The 16,018-nt window shown below is 35.1% G+C and overlaps 1 protein-coding gene across 1 annotated transcript in view; it reads left to right on the top strand.

The window, feature by feature from the left end:
- Window positions 1–16,018, top strand: part of ARMC4 (armadillo repeat containing 4) — an 88,070-nt gene that overhangs the window by 39,231 nt on the left and 32,821 nt on the right. The window contains exon 17 of the mRNA XM_010562929.1: window positions 7,795–7,909. Coding sequence (XP_010561231.1) covers window positions 7,795–7,909 — 115 coding nt within the window. The remainder of the gene's footprint in view (window positions 1–7,794; window positions 7,910–16,018) is intronic.

Genomic DNA, 16,018 nt, shown 5'->3' with positions numbered 1-16,018 from the left:
CTGTTCTCAGATCCTAAATAATAGCCTAAATTAGAGAAAGTAATTCTAAAAGGAAATGTGCACATTTACTGTCATGGAAAATAATTTGAAAATTTTTAAAGTAGGGTATTATTTGTATTTTATCTGTTTTGTCCCTCTCCATCATTCCTTTTATTAACTCAGCTTTTTTGGGACCCTTTTCTCCCTTTTTACTCCTTTGCAAAACCAAAGGAGACAACTGTCTTTTTACTGAGAGAGTTGCTGCTCTCTTTGGTTTTGTGATGTAGATTTGTACAGCTTACAAAGATCCTTGAGTTTTATGATTAAGTGTTCCAGTTAAATGTTGAGGTCGGCATTTACTGTGCTTACTGTTCTCTTACAGGGATATTTACCTCAACATTCTCAGCATATTTCCCTCCTTATACATAAGGAAGGTCAGAAAGAGAGTTTTATTAAGCTCCTCCTGTTCTGATTTGCATAATTCACTTGATATTCATATAGCAGTGCAGGGAATTCTTTTCCTGAATAGGGCTTTTGTTTTCATGCTTTGGCTGTCACCCAGTGGCAAAAGGCTAGATGGTACACAACTGTAAACATGGGTTGTATGAACAGTTAGCCATGTAGCATAAAAGTATAAATAAATGAAATCACTTTCATGACATATCACACTAAAAATCAGCCTTTAGAGTAATGTATTAACCTAACAGAATTAACACTGTAAATCAACTGAGAAATTGAAATGCCAACAAATATAAATTGATATTTGTAAAACCTCAGGCATACTCCAGTACTCAGGACTGTCACTTGTAGTATCCGGTATGGATAGCTTCATACTGGAACATGGTCAGTACAAGCATGAAAAATAACACAAGTTGCTGCTAAAATTGTGATAGAACAAAGTCCTCTTGTTTTTAAGGAGAAGAGAGTACAGGTTGTTTGGGACAAAATGCGAAGAGCGGACAAAGGAATCAAATGTCAAATTTGGTTCATATGAAAATACTCTCTCTTGAAGGTTCTCAACTTTTAAAATATTTTCAAAAATATTTTAAAACATTAACAAGTAAGCAAGATCTTAGATCAAGAGTAGAATATACTTTTTACTACTACTACAAAAAAAGTTACACAGAAATGATTATTATTGTTATCATCATCAAGACTGTGACGTGTACCTGATGTACTATGCTAGTTAGTGTCGTGGTTTAACCCCAGCCAGCAACTAAGCACCACGCAGCTGCTCACTCACTCCCCCACCCCGCCCAGTGCGATGGGGGAGAAAATCGGGAAAAGAAATAAAACCTGTGGGTTGAGATAAGAACGGTTTAATAGAACAGAAAAGAAGAAACTAATAATGATAACACTAATAAAATGACAACAGCAATAATGAAAGGATTGGAATGTACAAATGATGCGCAGTGCAATTGCTCACCACCCGCCGATCGACACCCAGCTAGTCCCCGCGCGGCGATCCCCCCCCCCCACTCCCCCCAGTTTATACACTAGATGGGACGTCCCATGGTATGGAATACCCCTTTGGCCAGTTTGGGTCAGCTGCCCTGGCTCTGTCCTGTGCCAGCTTCTTGTGCCCCTCCAGCTTTCTCGCTGGCTGGGCATGAGAAGCTGAAAAATCCTTGACTTTAATCTAAACACTACTTAGCAACAACTGAAAACATCAGTGTTATCAACATTCTTCGCATACTGAACTCAAAACATAGCACCTACCAGCTACTAGGAAGACAATTAACTCTATCCCAGCTGAAACCAGGACAGTTAGACTTGTAGTACTACAAGAGATAATGCTGCTGTCTTTTCCCAAGGCATGATTCATCCTGGTGTGGATAAGTTTGATACCAATCCAGCAAAATATTTAAAAACAATGCTTAGTTGAAACATTGACACCAGTGCAACTATTCACATGTTTAAATGATTTGCTTGGTTGAGCGCCCAGCTTCTCACAGTGTTAAGAGCACTTAAGAGCACCCTCCCCACACCAAAAAAGGGACATCCATTCCTCTCCCTTTTCCTCCTCTCAGACCAGTACAGCGAGAATTGAAATTGTAGCTCCTCATCCAAACTGCTGCCCTTCTTTTGGGGAAGAGTAAGTCACCAAAGACATGAAGGATACATTGTCTGTAGTATCACTTTGTTCCATTTACAGAATTTGGGACCAGAACAAAAAGTAGCCTTTTAGAAACTACTGTGGAGTTCATTCTCTTTCTGTATCATAACAAGGATGTGGAGATATGCTAAGGTTGTCTTGTAGAAAGAAGCAAAGCAAAGCCACTTGTAGCCTTTGAGTATATATAGGTGATGAGGACTTCCTATTGCAGGTTGATACGTAGCTGGTTTTGGTCTTCCTGGTTCATCTGGCTGGATCCCTATTACATGCCCTATTTCATAATCACTTATTCCTTAGAAAGGCTTCACAGGTTCTAGGAGATCAGTTGTTCTCTACCATTAGCTTTTCTCCTGACAAATTTGGCTGGCAGGCAAATTTGAGTCTTGTTTTCTTTGTCATCTGGTAAGAGTTACATTTAAAGAGTTACAGTTTTTAGTTTGGCACTATAGAAACTCTGAAAACTATGATGATTTTTCTGGATTCTGCTATCATTGACTTTCATATGTACTAGAAACCCAGAACAAAGCAGGAAAATTTAAAGGGAGTATCAAGCCCTCATAAAGATTGAGAATTTTCAGATATATTCTTACATTTCATTAGCTGCATGTGTGTTTGACAAAGGGTGGCTTAGAGACTAAATATTCAGTTGAGCAGTCTTCTATTTTGAACGTGGTTATACTTGCAGCAGTATGTATGTGGAAACCATACAGACCAAAAGAGGAGCTCATGTAGTTTTTGTGAATGATTCAAAGGTATGTAATGATGAGGATGCTCATATAAGGAATAAAATATTATTATGGATTATAAAAAACTGAGAGTGTTCTATGAAGCAGTGCGGTTAACTTCTGAGGGAAATATTGTACATTTATCACATGTTGCATGGAGGAAGCCTGCACTGACAAAGAGAGACTAGTAGATTGGCATAGGTAAATCTACAGCTTCTATATGTCTTTTATATATTTTATCTCCACCATGTTTCTTAGTTGACACTTTAACTTCTACAACTACTGAGTGGAAGATACAATAGTGTTACTTTTCTGCACCAAGCCTTTACTTTAAGGCAACTTCAAGCAATCAGGTGATTCTTATTGACTCTATTGAGCTATGTAAAACAAAGAACAGCAGCCAGCTTCTCTCACAGCAAAAAATAAATAAGTTGGCTTATCTTAAAAAAAAAGCATAACTATTTGACTGAACTTCCTTACTATTATGTGGACAGCATGAAGTTGTTCTCCATACTCAGTCTGCTGCACAGCCAGTGACAGAGATGCTGCTGTACATCTTTTATGTATATTTGTGTTTCTGAGGAACTTTTTACAAGTTATTCTTTTTTCTCTTATTAAAAACAGGGGACTAGTGCTTATTCTTTAACTGCCACTAGATTTTCATTTGCCCTTTTCATTTGAAAACCCATAGACTTCATCTCTAGCATTCAAAACTGAGGGTTTAGAATCTTATAAACTAAAATGTACAATTATTTTAGCCAAACAGATGCAGTTTGAGTCATTGGTATATAATACTATTTATCAAAGCAGTCCACAGCAACTAGTGAAAGTTTTAAGAAACATGCTACATTGTGGTTTCAAGAAAGACGAGATTACATTCTGCCAGAATTAAACCCTGTAATCTTACCAGTGAGCACAATACAGAGTCAGTATAACTTTGTTTATTTACATTTGTATTTGTGGTCTAAATTGGCAGGCAATTAAACTAGAGTCCTCAAAAGTTCTGGCAAATAACACTGTAACAGAGAAAGATGATAGATATAACAAACAGATGTCTAGGCTATGTGTGTATGTGTGTTTAAGCAATTCATGTTGAAGTTTCTACTGGAAACGTTCAATATTAAGTTTGAATTTGAAAGAGAAGTACTATTTCAGATTAACAGCTCTGCTAGTTTCAGATATGTATTAAAAAAAGCAAAGTAAATTTCTAGAATTGTGACCCACACATTGCACAGACATATCATGATATTCAGTGATGTCCTGATATCAAGGTTCTTAAATGAAATAATGTGAAAAGTCTTTATTAAACAACTGTTGACTGTACACAGACAACAGAAGTCATTAAAAAAAATTATCTTGTTAAATTATCTGCACTGGTCAAATAGCAAATAACAATTCACTGTAACCTAGACATTCCAGCAATCTCTGGGTGGGTTTAACTGCATTAAAATTATTTGCCCATAAGACATATTCTATATACACCATACATCAGCTGTTCTGAGTGGAAACCAGGAAGATGATTTGCTCATACACCTTGCAGTTGTCTTTTTCTAGGAGTGATGTCAGCTGCATACCCCTTCACCTCTGCTTTAATCATATCTGGCCAGCACAGGAGTGCATGATAGGAGCGCCTCTTCACTCCAGCTATTTCTAACTGCCAATACAACTACTCTTGGTTATTTTGAGGAGCAGAATAATCTACACCTTGTTCTAAATTGTATCAGTGATTAAATAAGAACAGTCTACAACAAGGCACAGAGCTTTGAATCAGAAGAGGTGGCCACTGGCCATGTTGGTACAGGTCTATTGTGAGATGCCTCTGCTGTGTTAAGGTATAGAGCCACAATAGTTGAGAATCTGGGATCTTGCTTCTGAACTCTGCATATATATATATTGTTATGTACTTATAGAGAAGCAGCAGACAGCAATTACCTATAATAAAGTTTAGATTTCTACTTTGGGTGACTTTCATGCCTGTTAAGATTTTGACTGTTAATAGTGTTCTGTACATTAGATACATTACATACATGCAGATCAGCTATTCTATAAAGCAGTTAAATATTAGAACTTCAAAATAGTAAATATTAAGATTTTTTATATCAACTAAATATCATATTATTTCAGCTTTTATGAAATTCCTTTCAGCTTTCAAAGAAAATGTTCTTAGTAAAAGACCTGTCCTTTAACAGTCCTGTGAGTTGTTGCTTAATTCAGATTTAACTGTAGTTTAATTTTATCATCATAATGTCAACAAATTATTATAAAATATATCATTTAAGTGACCATAACCACAGAGTGACTAATGTACTAGCTATGGATGAATACAGAATTGAATGCCAACCAAAGTAAATTTTAAGGTATGTTTGCTTGTATTTATTGTGGTAAGTAGCTTTATTACAGCATCCTGCTAATAATGTTATAATAAATTTGGGGAAGAAAATTAGATACAAAAGCAAATAAGAATATTGTTTAGCATTAAGCCATCAGAGCTGAAATTTTCAAGATTACAGGTTATTTTCTCATCTCTCTCTGTTTATTTGTAAAGAAACCTAAATGTGTATTTTTGTCCACTTTAAAAAGGAATTTTCACACAGAAAGGAAACTAATGTCTAAGCACTTTTATAGAGGAAATATTTTTCAGGGCCATTTATTTTAGTGTTCCCTTTGCTTTTATAGCAGATATGCTCGTTTAACACCCAGTTTCTTCATCTGCTACATTGTGCAGAGAAACCATAGAAAGATAAAAACATTGAACTATTTAGCAATGCTTTCTTAATTGGCAAATATATGTTCTCAGCAAGATAAAAATAAAAGGGCTTGTGCTTGTATGGTGATTACACAACAATAATTCTTCCAGTATGAGAATTTAAGAGCATCGCTCTTGTATGTAGAGTTCTTTTCATTTGAGTTAATCTAGTGTAACTGAGAGAAAGCAGTAATCAGTGACGAACAATGTCATTTTGAGATTTGTTTGTTTAGTCCATACTGGTTTTTAGTTTGATTTTATAGATGTTGAATGGATGGAGGACTACGCTTTCAGATATTCTGAGCTGTTCTGTTGGTCTTTCTGGTCTTCAAGCAAAAGGCAAAACTCTTCTTTAGCAAATGAACCATAGAGTGAGGCTAGTTTACCTTGAAAAGCTGAAGAGAAGACAAGAAAACTGAAAAGAAAATGAAAGTAAACTTTAAATTGAAAAGGAAGCTTTCAAAAAAATAGAAAGGAAAGATAAATCAGCCTAGAGGTTGTTTTTTTTAAGTGTGGTGGAAAAAAATCTGAGCTCAATGTTTGGCTTCTATCTCTCGATTTTTATATACTGGTTGGAGCTGGGTCATTTATATTTAGCCCCTCTTGGGAGGAAGTACCTCATGTTGGTAAATGGTCAGTACTATGGCTTGACTAGAAGAAAGATTCATGGGTTCTTTTTTAATTAATTCCAATATAGGAAAAAATTCCTTGTGCTTTCTGAAGTGACAGGAAAGTAATATTAAAATTGCTTAAAAGTGTTTGGGCTTTGGAGGGATTTAAAAGCTTGTTTTGAAGCTTTTATTTAAGTCATTCTTACTATGTGAACATATATATGTAATTGTGTAGTCCATGATCATGCTGTTTTATTTTGTTGTGTTAAGACTTTTGAATTTGTCCTTTGAATAGTGATTTTCTTGCAGTTGATTTGGAGCTGAGTATGTAAACTTATAGTGTCTCAGCTTAACCATAGCTTTGTGCAAAAACTATTATTTTGAAAAACATAGTTGTTTAACCAGTTTGCATAAAAGCATTATGAATAAAATCCTTGGTTATTTTATACAGAGTTCCTGTCCTTAATTTTTTTTCTGCTTGAAATGATGATAGGATTACATACAAAGCTGATTTTATAATTAGTTGAAAAATTTCCTGTCAAACCTGTATATAGTGAACACAAATGAGATGTTTTATCTGATGTTTTTAAGCACAATCTGTATTTAAATTTCTCTTGTATTTACAATTAAGGATGTAGACTGATTTATACAATTGAATTACTTTTGAGGTTAGATAATGAAGGTGTACTTGCTTTTCTTTATCTTCAGCTCATCTGCTTTGGGTTTAACATATCTTTTTGAAAAAAGGCATATTTGTAAAGGCTATTAAGTTTTGTTTGACCTTCCTTTCTGTTTAAGGTATTCACTGGGCCCTAATGTGAAGTTATGATCCCCAAGCCTGATTGATATGTAAACATAACACAGATGGTGTAGAGATGATTCTGATGATAATTCATTTTTCAGCTAGTCATGAAGATACTTTGATTACAGTGTGTTTAAGTAATTATAGCATAGTGTTCAGTGTTAGTCTTGTCAGTAAGGAACACATGGGAAACAAGTTACACGTTATTCGTACCCAACAAAGGATGCTCTGTGGTGTGACCATTTTAATTTCTAATGCTAGATTAGAAACATAGTATTTTAAAATATGTCACAGAGTAAGGTAAATACATTAAGCATAGACTGAATAAAAAGTTAAGTACATAGTTTGGGGCATAAATATTTGTTTTGGAAAGTATTTGTTGCTGTATGAAAGAAGCCACTATGCTTGAATTCAGATTTCACTTTGCATGCAGATCGTTAAAAAGTCACATGCTTGTTTTCACGTTTATATGAGTTCTGGTTATAGTGTAGTTTACTTTATCTTCTATAAGCATTTTGAATGACAGTGCTGAGAAGAAAATAAACAATATTAATGAGATTTAGTTAGAAAACATATTCTGTCTTTACATGATTTGTTCATACCCATCTGCTATAGTAAGCAATGTTTACTGAATATGTTGATGGCAATTAGCTGACAATAAAACACAAGCAGTTACATAAAGCAAAACAGTATGTTAAAGAAAATTATACCAATATTTCTTAAAGCAGTGTTCCAAAAAACCTGATATAATTTAAAATTTAACATTGCCTACTCCATAATTAATTATCTCTTTTTTTGGTCTGTTTCTGCAATAGGATAATTGACCGTCTAGATGGAGTTCGTTTGTTATGGTCATTGTTGAAAAATCCTAATCCAGATGTTCAAGCAAGTGCAGCTTGGGCTATTTGTCCTTGCATTGAAAATGCTAAGGTAAGAGAGGATTTAAAGTAATAGTTTTGTTATATGTATACTCACATATAATTTTTATATTTGGATGATTTCCAGCAATACTATGCTGTTTGCTACTTACCCTCTCTTTATTTCACTCTGTTAACTGCTTAAAAAAATTGCTGTATTCACTTTTCAAAAGTGAATAGTCCTCCATCTAGCACTCATTATAGCATTCTGTTTTGCCTTTACAGTGCTTACTCTATTTGGAAAATATGTTTTAATAACTTATCAGGACCTAAACTTACTGTTCCGAAATAAAGCATGCTGAAAATCTGACAATGCTGAAAACAGAAAGCTTCTACTCACAAGCTATGAATAGCACAGGTAGTTGTAGTTGTTCTCCACTATGAGGTACTTCAGCCATGTTCTCAAGAGACCATCATTTGGTTTCAGAGCATATTTCAGACTCAGTGCCAAGGTAATCCTTAGATTTTCTGCTCAGACTGCCAACAAAAAGTGCCAGTTGTGAATAGTGGTTGTTGTGCAGGTCAGTTGTGCACAGAAGACCGAGCTATTCATTTATTTCATGTAAGTTTCCAAATAGAGATAAAATGGTGAGTATAAGCTGTAAGTCATCTTCAGTGAATTTTTACCACTGACCTGTGGTAAAGTAAATGGGGAAGGTTTTGTTTCCCATTAGAAGTTTCCTAGAATACTAAGTAGACTTTTATCCTTAATCCTTGTAATCTTGTACAGCAATATCTTGCATTTCTATCTACCTCCATATGTAATGCAGCTTTTGCATCTTCTCTCTACTATACCACAAAAATATATCCTTCTACATATCATTTGAGATCCTGACTATGTAAAGAATGGAAATTCCTTCAAAGTGCTAGATATCTTGAGCAGGCAGTGTTTCCTATTTGAAATTGAGTACTGTATGGTTGCTATTAATTTATATAGATGGATGAATGTAGATACAGATACATGGATGAAAGTGTTGTGAGAACATTTGTTCTTGATTTTTATAATTTAAGCATTTTCTATTTCTTCATAATGATTTCTACAATCGCAGCTTGCTTGCTGTTTTTCAGACATGCTGGTTATTCTGAATTGTCTTTCTTTTTTTTTAAAATGTATACTCTAGTATAATGAAATTTTTTGTTACCTAATGGTGGGGTGTATATATGTCTCCTCTGTCAAGATATGACTATACCTGTGTCTCTCTTGAACAATATTGCTATAACTGAATGTTAAAATATTACTTTATCTCAGTACTGAGGTAGTACTTATTATGTATAAGACTCTGCGACCTGTAGTGCCAGAGCAGAACTGTACATTGCTAGACCTTCCACTAAAAGCACTTTTTCAGAAACTAAGGGGATAGAGGACAGCTACTGAAATTACAGACTACATGGATTTTTTTCTTGTTTTTTTTCCCCAGGATATTTGATGAGTGTAAGCTATGTACATCCTTAGTGTAGCTATCCTCCTTTCATCTCTCTTGGCTGCCTGCCCAAATGCTAATCTGTGACCCCACAAAGAGTTCTTTGTGTGAGACTGAGGCAGAGCGGCACACTGAAACAAACCTACCAATAATACCCTTTCCTCTGACACTGAATGGAAAGAAATATGTATAAAGCAGCAATTATAGCCACGCTGTGGAAGTGCAGTAACTATTTCTACCTAAACAAAATACTGATTTTTTTATTCAAAGTTAATAATATTCAACAATTTACATGATCTTCCAAGAGGCACAGTTTCGTTTATGCGTGCTTGATTCAAAAGCAGTAGTAAGTATATGACTTTAAAAGGATTATGTGCATTCAGGCTTTTCCAAAGCTGTGCTTGGGACTGCAAACCATGTTTCAAATAGCTGTGATCTTAGAATCTGGATTTGTTTTCTTTTTGTGTTCTTTTGTGGAAGCTGTAGTGGTTCTCTTTCATAGTGTGGAGGTTCATAGATGAAATAGAACTTGTTAATAGTATCAGAAACAAATCTTTATAACAATGTAGCGCAGCATCCATTTTTTCTGCACAGACATTTTCTGTGCATCCAACTTAAAGGCTATTTTCTATGATATGTATAAAATCTTAGAAGCCAATCTATCATACTGGTAGGGCTGTTATTGTCATAGTATGTGAGTACATGATTATCTCTCATGCACTTACTCTCACCATAATCTGTTTAAGATTCAAAAGTCTACCATTCCTGTTTTACCATTAGGGGAATAAGAGTCACAAAAGGCCAAGCCTTGTTTTCTTGAGATGTTTAGGTGCTACCCAGTTTTGAGCTTTTGGGTCTAACTAGTTTGCCTGCTATTAGACGGGAAGTTAATTGCAAAGGGAGCAGAATCCAAGTTCTTGTAACCCTAGATGATATATCTTGACAGTTGCATTATGGTAGCTGGTTCAGAGTACTTCCCATAGAATCGAATTGTATCAGTATGATATAGCGAAGTGATATTGTCTGTTACAGCAATACGATATAGGTTGGTGATACTTGATCCAGGACAGATCTAAGACTTTTTAAATAGAGGATATAAATTGTACGCTGTAGTACATAAACTATTACAGCTCTGACAGACATAATACTGGTTTGGTATCAGTCATCACTTTGGTATTCTGGCATTAGTTCTAAATATTTTTAGCCTTAAGAATTTCTTGTAGAGTGAAGATCTTACAGGTAGGCTGGCAGTGATATAATTTGGGTGGTAGAACTCTCCTGAGAAAATTTGCACAGAAGCTGTGAGTGCTACTTGTGAGTCTTAGACAAATATCTCATGATTTTGCATAAATTAGTTCATACATTTCTTTAAAATATAAGACTTAGAGACAAGAATGTCATTTATTCAAAGGAATTATCTTAATAGAAGCAGATTCTTATTAATTAGTTCCTTACTTCCAGAAGGAAAGTTACTACTGCAGTCACATTGGTAATGGCAAAGTGTAATTGCACTGTCCAAGAAACACAAATGATTATGAAAAATGGCTAAGAAAAGTCTACTCAACTCTGTTGATGTTGGAACAGCAATATTTAGTTATGATGCTTCTTTGAAAAATGGTATTTATAATGTTCTCCCAACATACATTGGCCCAAACAGAAAAATTTAGAGAAACTCTACAAAGATGTTATTTGGGCTATTATAAAATTCATCCAAAGGCCTTGTGCCATAAGAGGAACACTTCCAGCTTGAGTTTGTATGAAAATACCTATTTCCTCACAGAGTAACCTTTAAACAGAATGTCTTGAAATAAATAAAAGAAAAGAAAAGAAAAGAAAAAGTTGTAGAGGTTATTTTTCATCCTCATATTTAGTAGAGTTTTAGGTGCAAACAAGAGAAGGAATGGTAATGTCAGTCATCATCTTTTGCACTGTCCTTTGTCTGTGCTTGCGTATCAGCTTTCAACTTTCAAAGTTTCAGTTTTAGCCTTTACAACTGTAAAGGCTTTCTTAAAGAACTTCAGGAAGCCAGCTACATATAAAGTCTGTCAAAGTAATTTAAGTGGACAGTCTGAGACTGTGGGGTTGAGAGAAGAGAGGGAGAAAGTTATTCTATTTTCTTATAATGTACTTGTAAAATGACATCTCACACTTTGATAAAGCATGATTTCCACCCCCACCAAGTTATTGCCTCCCTTTCAGCTCTGCAGTGGAATTTCATGGGTGTGATGAAGGATGATCAGCCATCTGAAGTTGTCTGTGTATTTCCTACATACAGGAAAAGAGAATCTCCATGCTGACACAAAAAAACCCAAATCAAAACTAAACCAGGTTTAAGAGGGAAAGGAAGGGTCATGAGATCAGTATGTGTGAAGGTCAAGTAGCCTTCACTCTTGCAAAAGTATTATATACTGAGGAAGTGACTTCTACTGGAGCCAGCAGTCTGGAGTTAACCTGTGGGTGGAAAATATGCTGCTGATGACCCATGCTATTTAGGATTCTTACATAGATTTTGCTTGTTATGGAAATTTTAATGTAACCATATGTATAAAACCACAGAGAACATTTCTTTACTAAAAGTAACAAAGAAATGTAGTTGAACTTGGAAATTCTTCTGATATTTAGCAAATAGTAAAATTATTTGCTGTTTTAAATGAATTAAGATGGTTTGTTTACGCGTTTTCCTAATTTTAAGCTGTAGTGTGTAAAGATCAGTCATGCCCCATAATGCACACTGTTGTTCATTTGTTTTATATTTTAAAATTTTACTTAAGTAGTACCAATACATTTTTGTTTATGTACCATTCTTTTGTTAAGCCTATAATGTCAAAATTCCCTACTTGAGTATGTACAGCATTTTCCAGTTTCTTTGTTTTCCTTGCTATGCTTCTTGCAATTCTATACAGAAACCTTGGCAGTTCAGACTTAGTGCTTTTACTGCTTTCCATTTTCCTACTTGTTTTCTCTAGACACTATCATTTTTAACATCAGTCAGTCATATCTACTTCTCTAGATTTGATCTCATTTTTATGCAGCTTTTAATCCCTGATATCTGGATGTAGACTTTCCAAATTTTTAAGAGTTTGTTACAAAGTAAACTTCAAAAGAATACTATAAGAGAGACAAAAGGGAATTTTTGGCTTGCCCCTCAGGCCTTCCAGAACAGCAGGGTCCTTGGAGATTTAGGAAGCCCAGGAAGCCAGAACTGACTTGGTGAATCCATAGCTGGCTGCCATGCTTGACAGGGTATATGCAGAACTAGCCTGTCCAATGATTTTTGACACAGGTTGCCTAGAAGTTTAGTGAACCTACTATCAGGAGTTGTTTGGGCCTCCTATAGACATGTTACACTACCCTGGAGATCCTGAATGGACTGACATAATTTGCCCTGAGGTCCTTAATGTCTGCAAATATAGGAGACCAGTTCCTGTAACAGACATAACCTGAAAGCTGGGAAGCAAAGGGAAACTAAGAGCCTAACCCATATCTCCCTCTTTGGGGAGCCTCAGGTCCTAAGTTCCATGCAAAATAGCTGCCTGAGAGCTTGGAGACCATAAGAAGCCAAAAAGCTTAGGAGCTCCTGGAGACCTGGCTTTCCAGCTGTTTGGCAGTCCATCAGGCAAGAAGTCAGGGATTCTGTGAAAACCAGAAGCCAAGCAGCCTGGCAGGCTACTCACCAGCCATCTGGCTGACAAGAGAAAAGATGAAGAGGCACGTTGGTAATTTAGCCTGCCTTTCTGCCTGGTTTCTGTCAAAACTTTTCAAGAAGTCATTGTGTTCTTATGGAAGGTTTTGGTTCCATTCCATTAGCATTTTCTGATGGAATACCGTTCCACTGGAAAATATTTGACCAGGTTTCCTTGTAGCTTGGTTTATAATAGCTACACATGCTAGTCAACAGCTTGTCATGTAGCTTCTGTACTTTTAAATTAGACTTGCTAATTGGATTTTAAAAATCTATGAGGAGTTTAAACACCTCAAGTTTTTTCTTCTTCATCTCTTTGTTTTTCCTTCTTGTCCATCTCACTTTTTTCCTGTCTTTACCCTCTCACTTGCCCTGTGGGACTTCCATAGATTTTAAGGCAAGAAAAAAGCATGGAGATCATTGTGTCTCATTTACTGCATAATATAAACCAGAAAATTTCAAGCAATCATTTTATCTAGTGCAGAAGCTTTTGATTGAACTATGACATATTTTATACTTCATGCCTGTTGTTCTGATTCTCAGTGGTCTGTAATGGTAAGTGGTACAATATGATATGATTGCCTTCTCATATACCACTCTAATTTATGGAACTATGCCAGAGTTGCACAGACAAACAATAATTGTTATAACAGTTTATTAGTTTGTGTTGTCACTGCATTGGTTGTTTACCTAGACTGTCCTCAGAACATTCCAATATTGCTGTCTTGCATCTCTACAATATTAAACTACATATTAGTGATGACTATCTCATAAACATATTAATAATTATAAGAAGTTTGCTTAGGCACTTATTTGGATTCAATTCAATCCAAACCCAATGGAAACAATGTTTAGTTTTTCCAGTTATTCAATGTTATATTTTTTTCATACTTCCATTATTAAAATGCTTTTCAAAATAATCTAAAGCAAATCATGACATTTTCTCTATTGTGGCCTCAAAGGACTTTGATATTAGTAGTTTCACTGCTTCTGTGAAAAAAATTAGGATTTTGGCATTTACCCAGGACTGAACTTCAGTGATAGTTGTGAGGAGGAAGGGCAAGAGTACGTGTAGTCTGCCAGACTGAAAAGTAAGGAAAACAATATACAAAAGGACTACTAGAAGTTGCATGAGTGCCTGTAGACCTTTTTTTTCCCCCACCATCTTTTAGAGAACATGCATGGCATGCTTTCTTGGGCTGTACGCTTAGCTAATGGACTTTGCTTTTGTTTCTTGAAACTATCAACAGCAATATACTTGCCAAGTCTTTAACTGTTGTGATGATCAAATCCCTGAAGAGCCAGGAGTAAGGAATTCTGCTCTTCCAGGAGCCATGTTAAAGCTACTCTGCTTTGCTGCTCTGGCTTTAGCTGCTTCAGTGAGGTGAAGAGGACAGGAGAATCCACATTGATTGTCTGCTGTTGTTTTCCCAACACATTGCATTTTCCCAACACTGAAGAAAAGTTGTGAGATGTAGTGAAGTAGTATCATCTTACAAAATGTTTCTTCATCTGTTCTGCTACAGTGGAAGCCTCCACAGCTGTACAGACAGGAATAAAATTAGCCTTTAAATATAAATTGATTAATATTACCATTGAACTGTTTAATAAGAAAAATTAATAGAAACTTCATTACATAAATTGTGTCTCCCTTTTTCACTGAACAGCTATAATATAGAAATTTATCTGTTCCATTTCTTTATTTAGAATTTTAAATTAGGTTGTGCATTAGGATGATAAGTTATTCAGTTGGCAATAGGGGATGGAAGTGGACAGCTTCCTTCATTAAAGAAAAGGTAGTTTAAAGATGACTCTTGATAACTAAGGTTTCTTTGCACAGGTATACCATCAGTTTTTTGGAGCAAAAGCAATTCAATTTGACAAATTAGCTTTGGCACGTTAAGCTTTTTAAGATGTTCTAAGAGTGAAATACTACTTGTTTTTAGTGGAGAAACTTTTATCTTTCAAGTGGAGTATTTTTAAAGATAAACACAATGTGTTTTTGTAATACGGTGTTTAGCTTTAAATCTTTCAAATAAAGAAACCAGTATTCACTTTGGAAGAAATAAGAAAGGAATTCAGTTACAAAAGAATTCAGTAGTTCTTTTACAAGAACTGTATGTCTCAACTTAAGGCTGATGAACTTTACTTATTGACAATAACCACAAAAACCCATATAATACAATGACAAGAGAACTCAAAAATCCCAAATGTTCTCCTTGTATAAATACTGCAGAGATCAAGTGATTTTTCCAAATCTGTCTTTCTGCAAATATCGTAATGCTTTCTGCTCCTAATTAAAAAAAATGTGTAAAGCTGGTCTATCTCTCAGTATTTCTGCTCTTGGCAGAAGCCAATGTAGAAATAAGTGAAAAGGGAAAGTTAACTGAATTTTGTTAAAAAAGTCATGCAGTTCAACAAGATGAAAATATATGATTAAAGAGTAGCAGGATGAGGCTTTTATTAGCACAGCAGGTAACTTTGCTGGCCTCAGCATCTGTGCCAGGTGGGCTTATTTTACTACTTGAGATTGCAAACTCCTCCCTTTGAATCCAATTTTTAAATAGTATTTATCATACTTTCTGAGGCCAAAAACTTTGCTGCCAGCTAGTTAGAAGATGTGGTCATGTGAAGTCATGAGAAATCCTCTTATCTCTTCCCATCTTCTTCAGCCACTTAAAATGTAGTTTAACAATCCATATTTTTTCATATCTGTCACCTCAGGTTAAATATTACCATAAAAGTTATAATAATGATGAAGATTTAAAATGAAGATATTTCCTGTTAATACAGTGAAACATTCTTGCTCCCCTCCCCCCCAGTTTTTTTTAACATTTTTATTGCTTCTTTAAATGTCTTTGTTCAGCTCAGGAAATATTATTGGTAAAACAAAAGCATTCAACCTATCATTAACACATATGCTCAGATGTATACAATAAAATTATCTATTTTATTGCTTATCAGTAATTTTATCAGTATTTTTATCTATAAAGACTGTTTCTTAGGCTTTATTCTTACC

Source organism: Haliaeetus leucocephalus, unplaced genomic scaffold (assembly GCF_000737465.1).
Source record: "Haliaeetus leucocephalus isolate CR32 unplaced genomic scaffold, Haliaeetus_leucocephalus-4.0 Scaffold0, whole genome shotgun sequence".
Lineage (NCBI taxonomy): Eukaryota > Metazoa > Chordata > Aves > Accipitriformes > Accipitridae > Haliaeetus > Haliaeetus leucocephalus.
The sequence above is the reverse complement of the archived record's forward strand: the minus strand, read 5'-3'. Positions and strand labels throughout refer to the sequence as shown.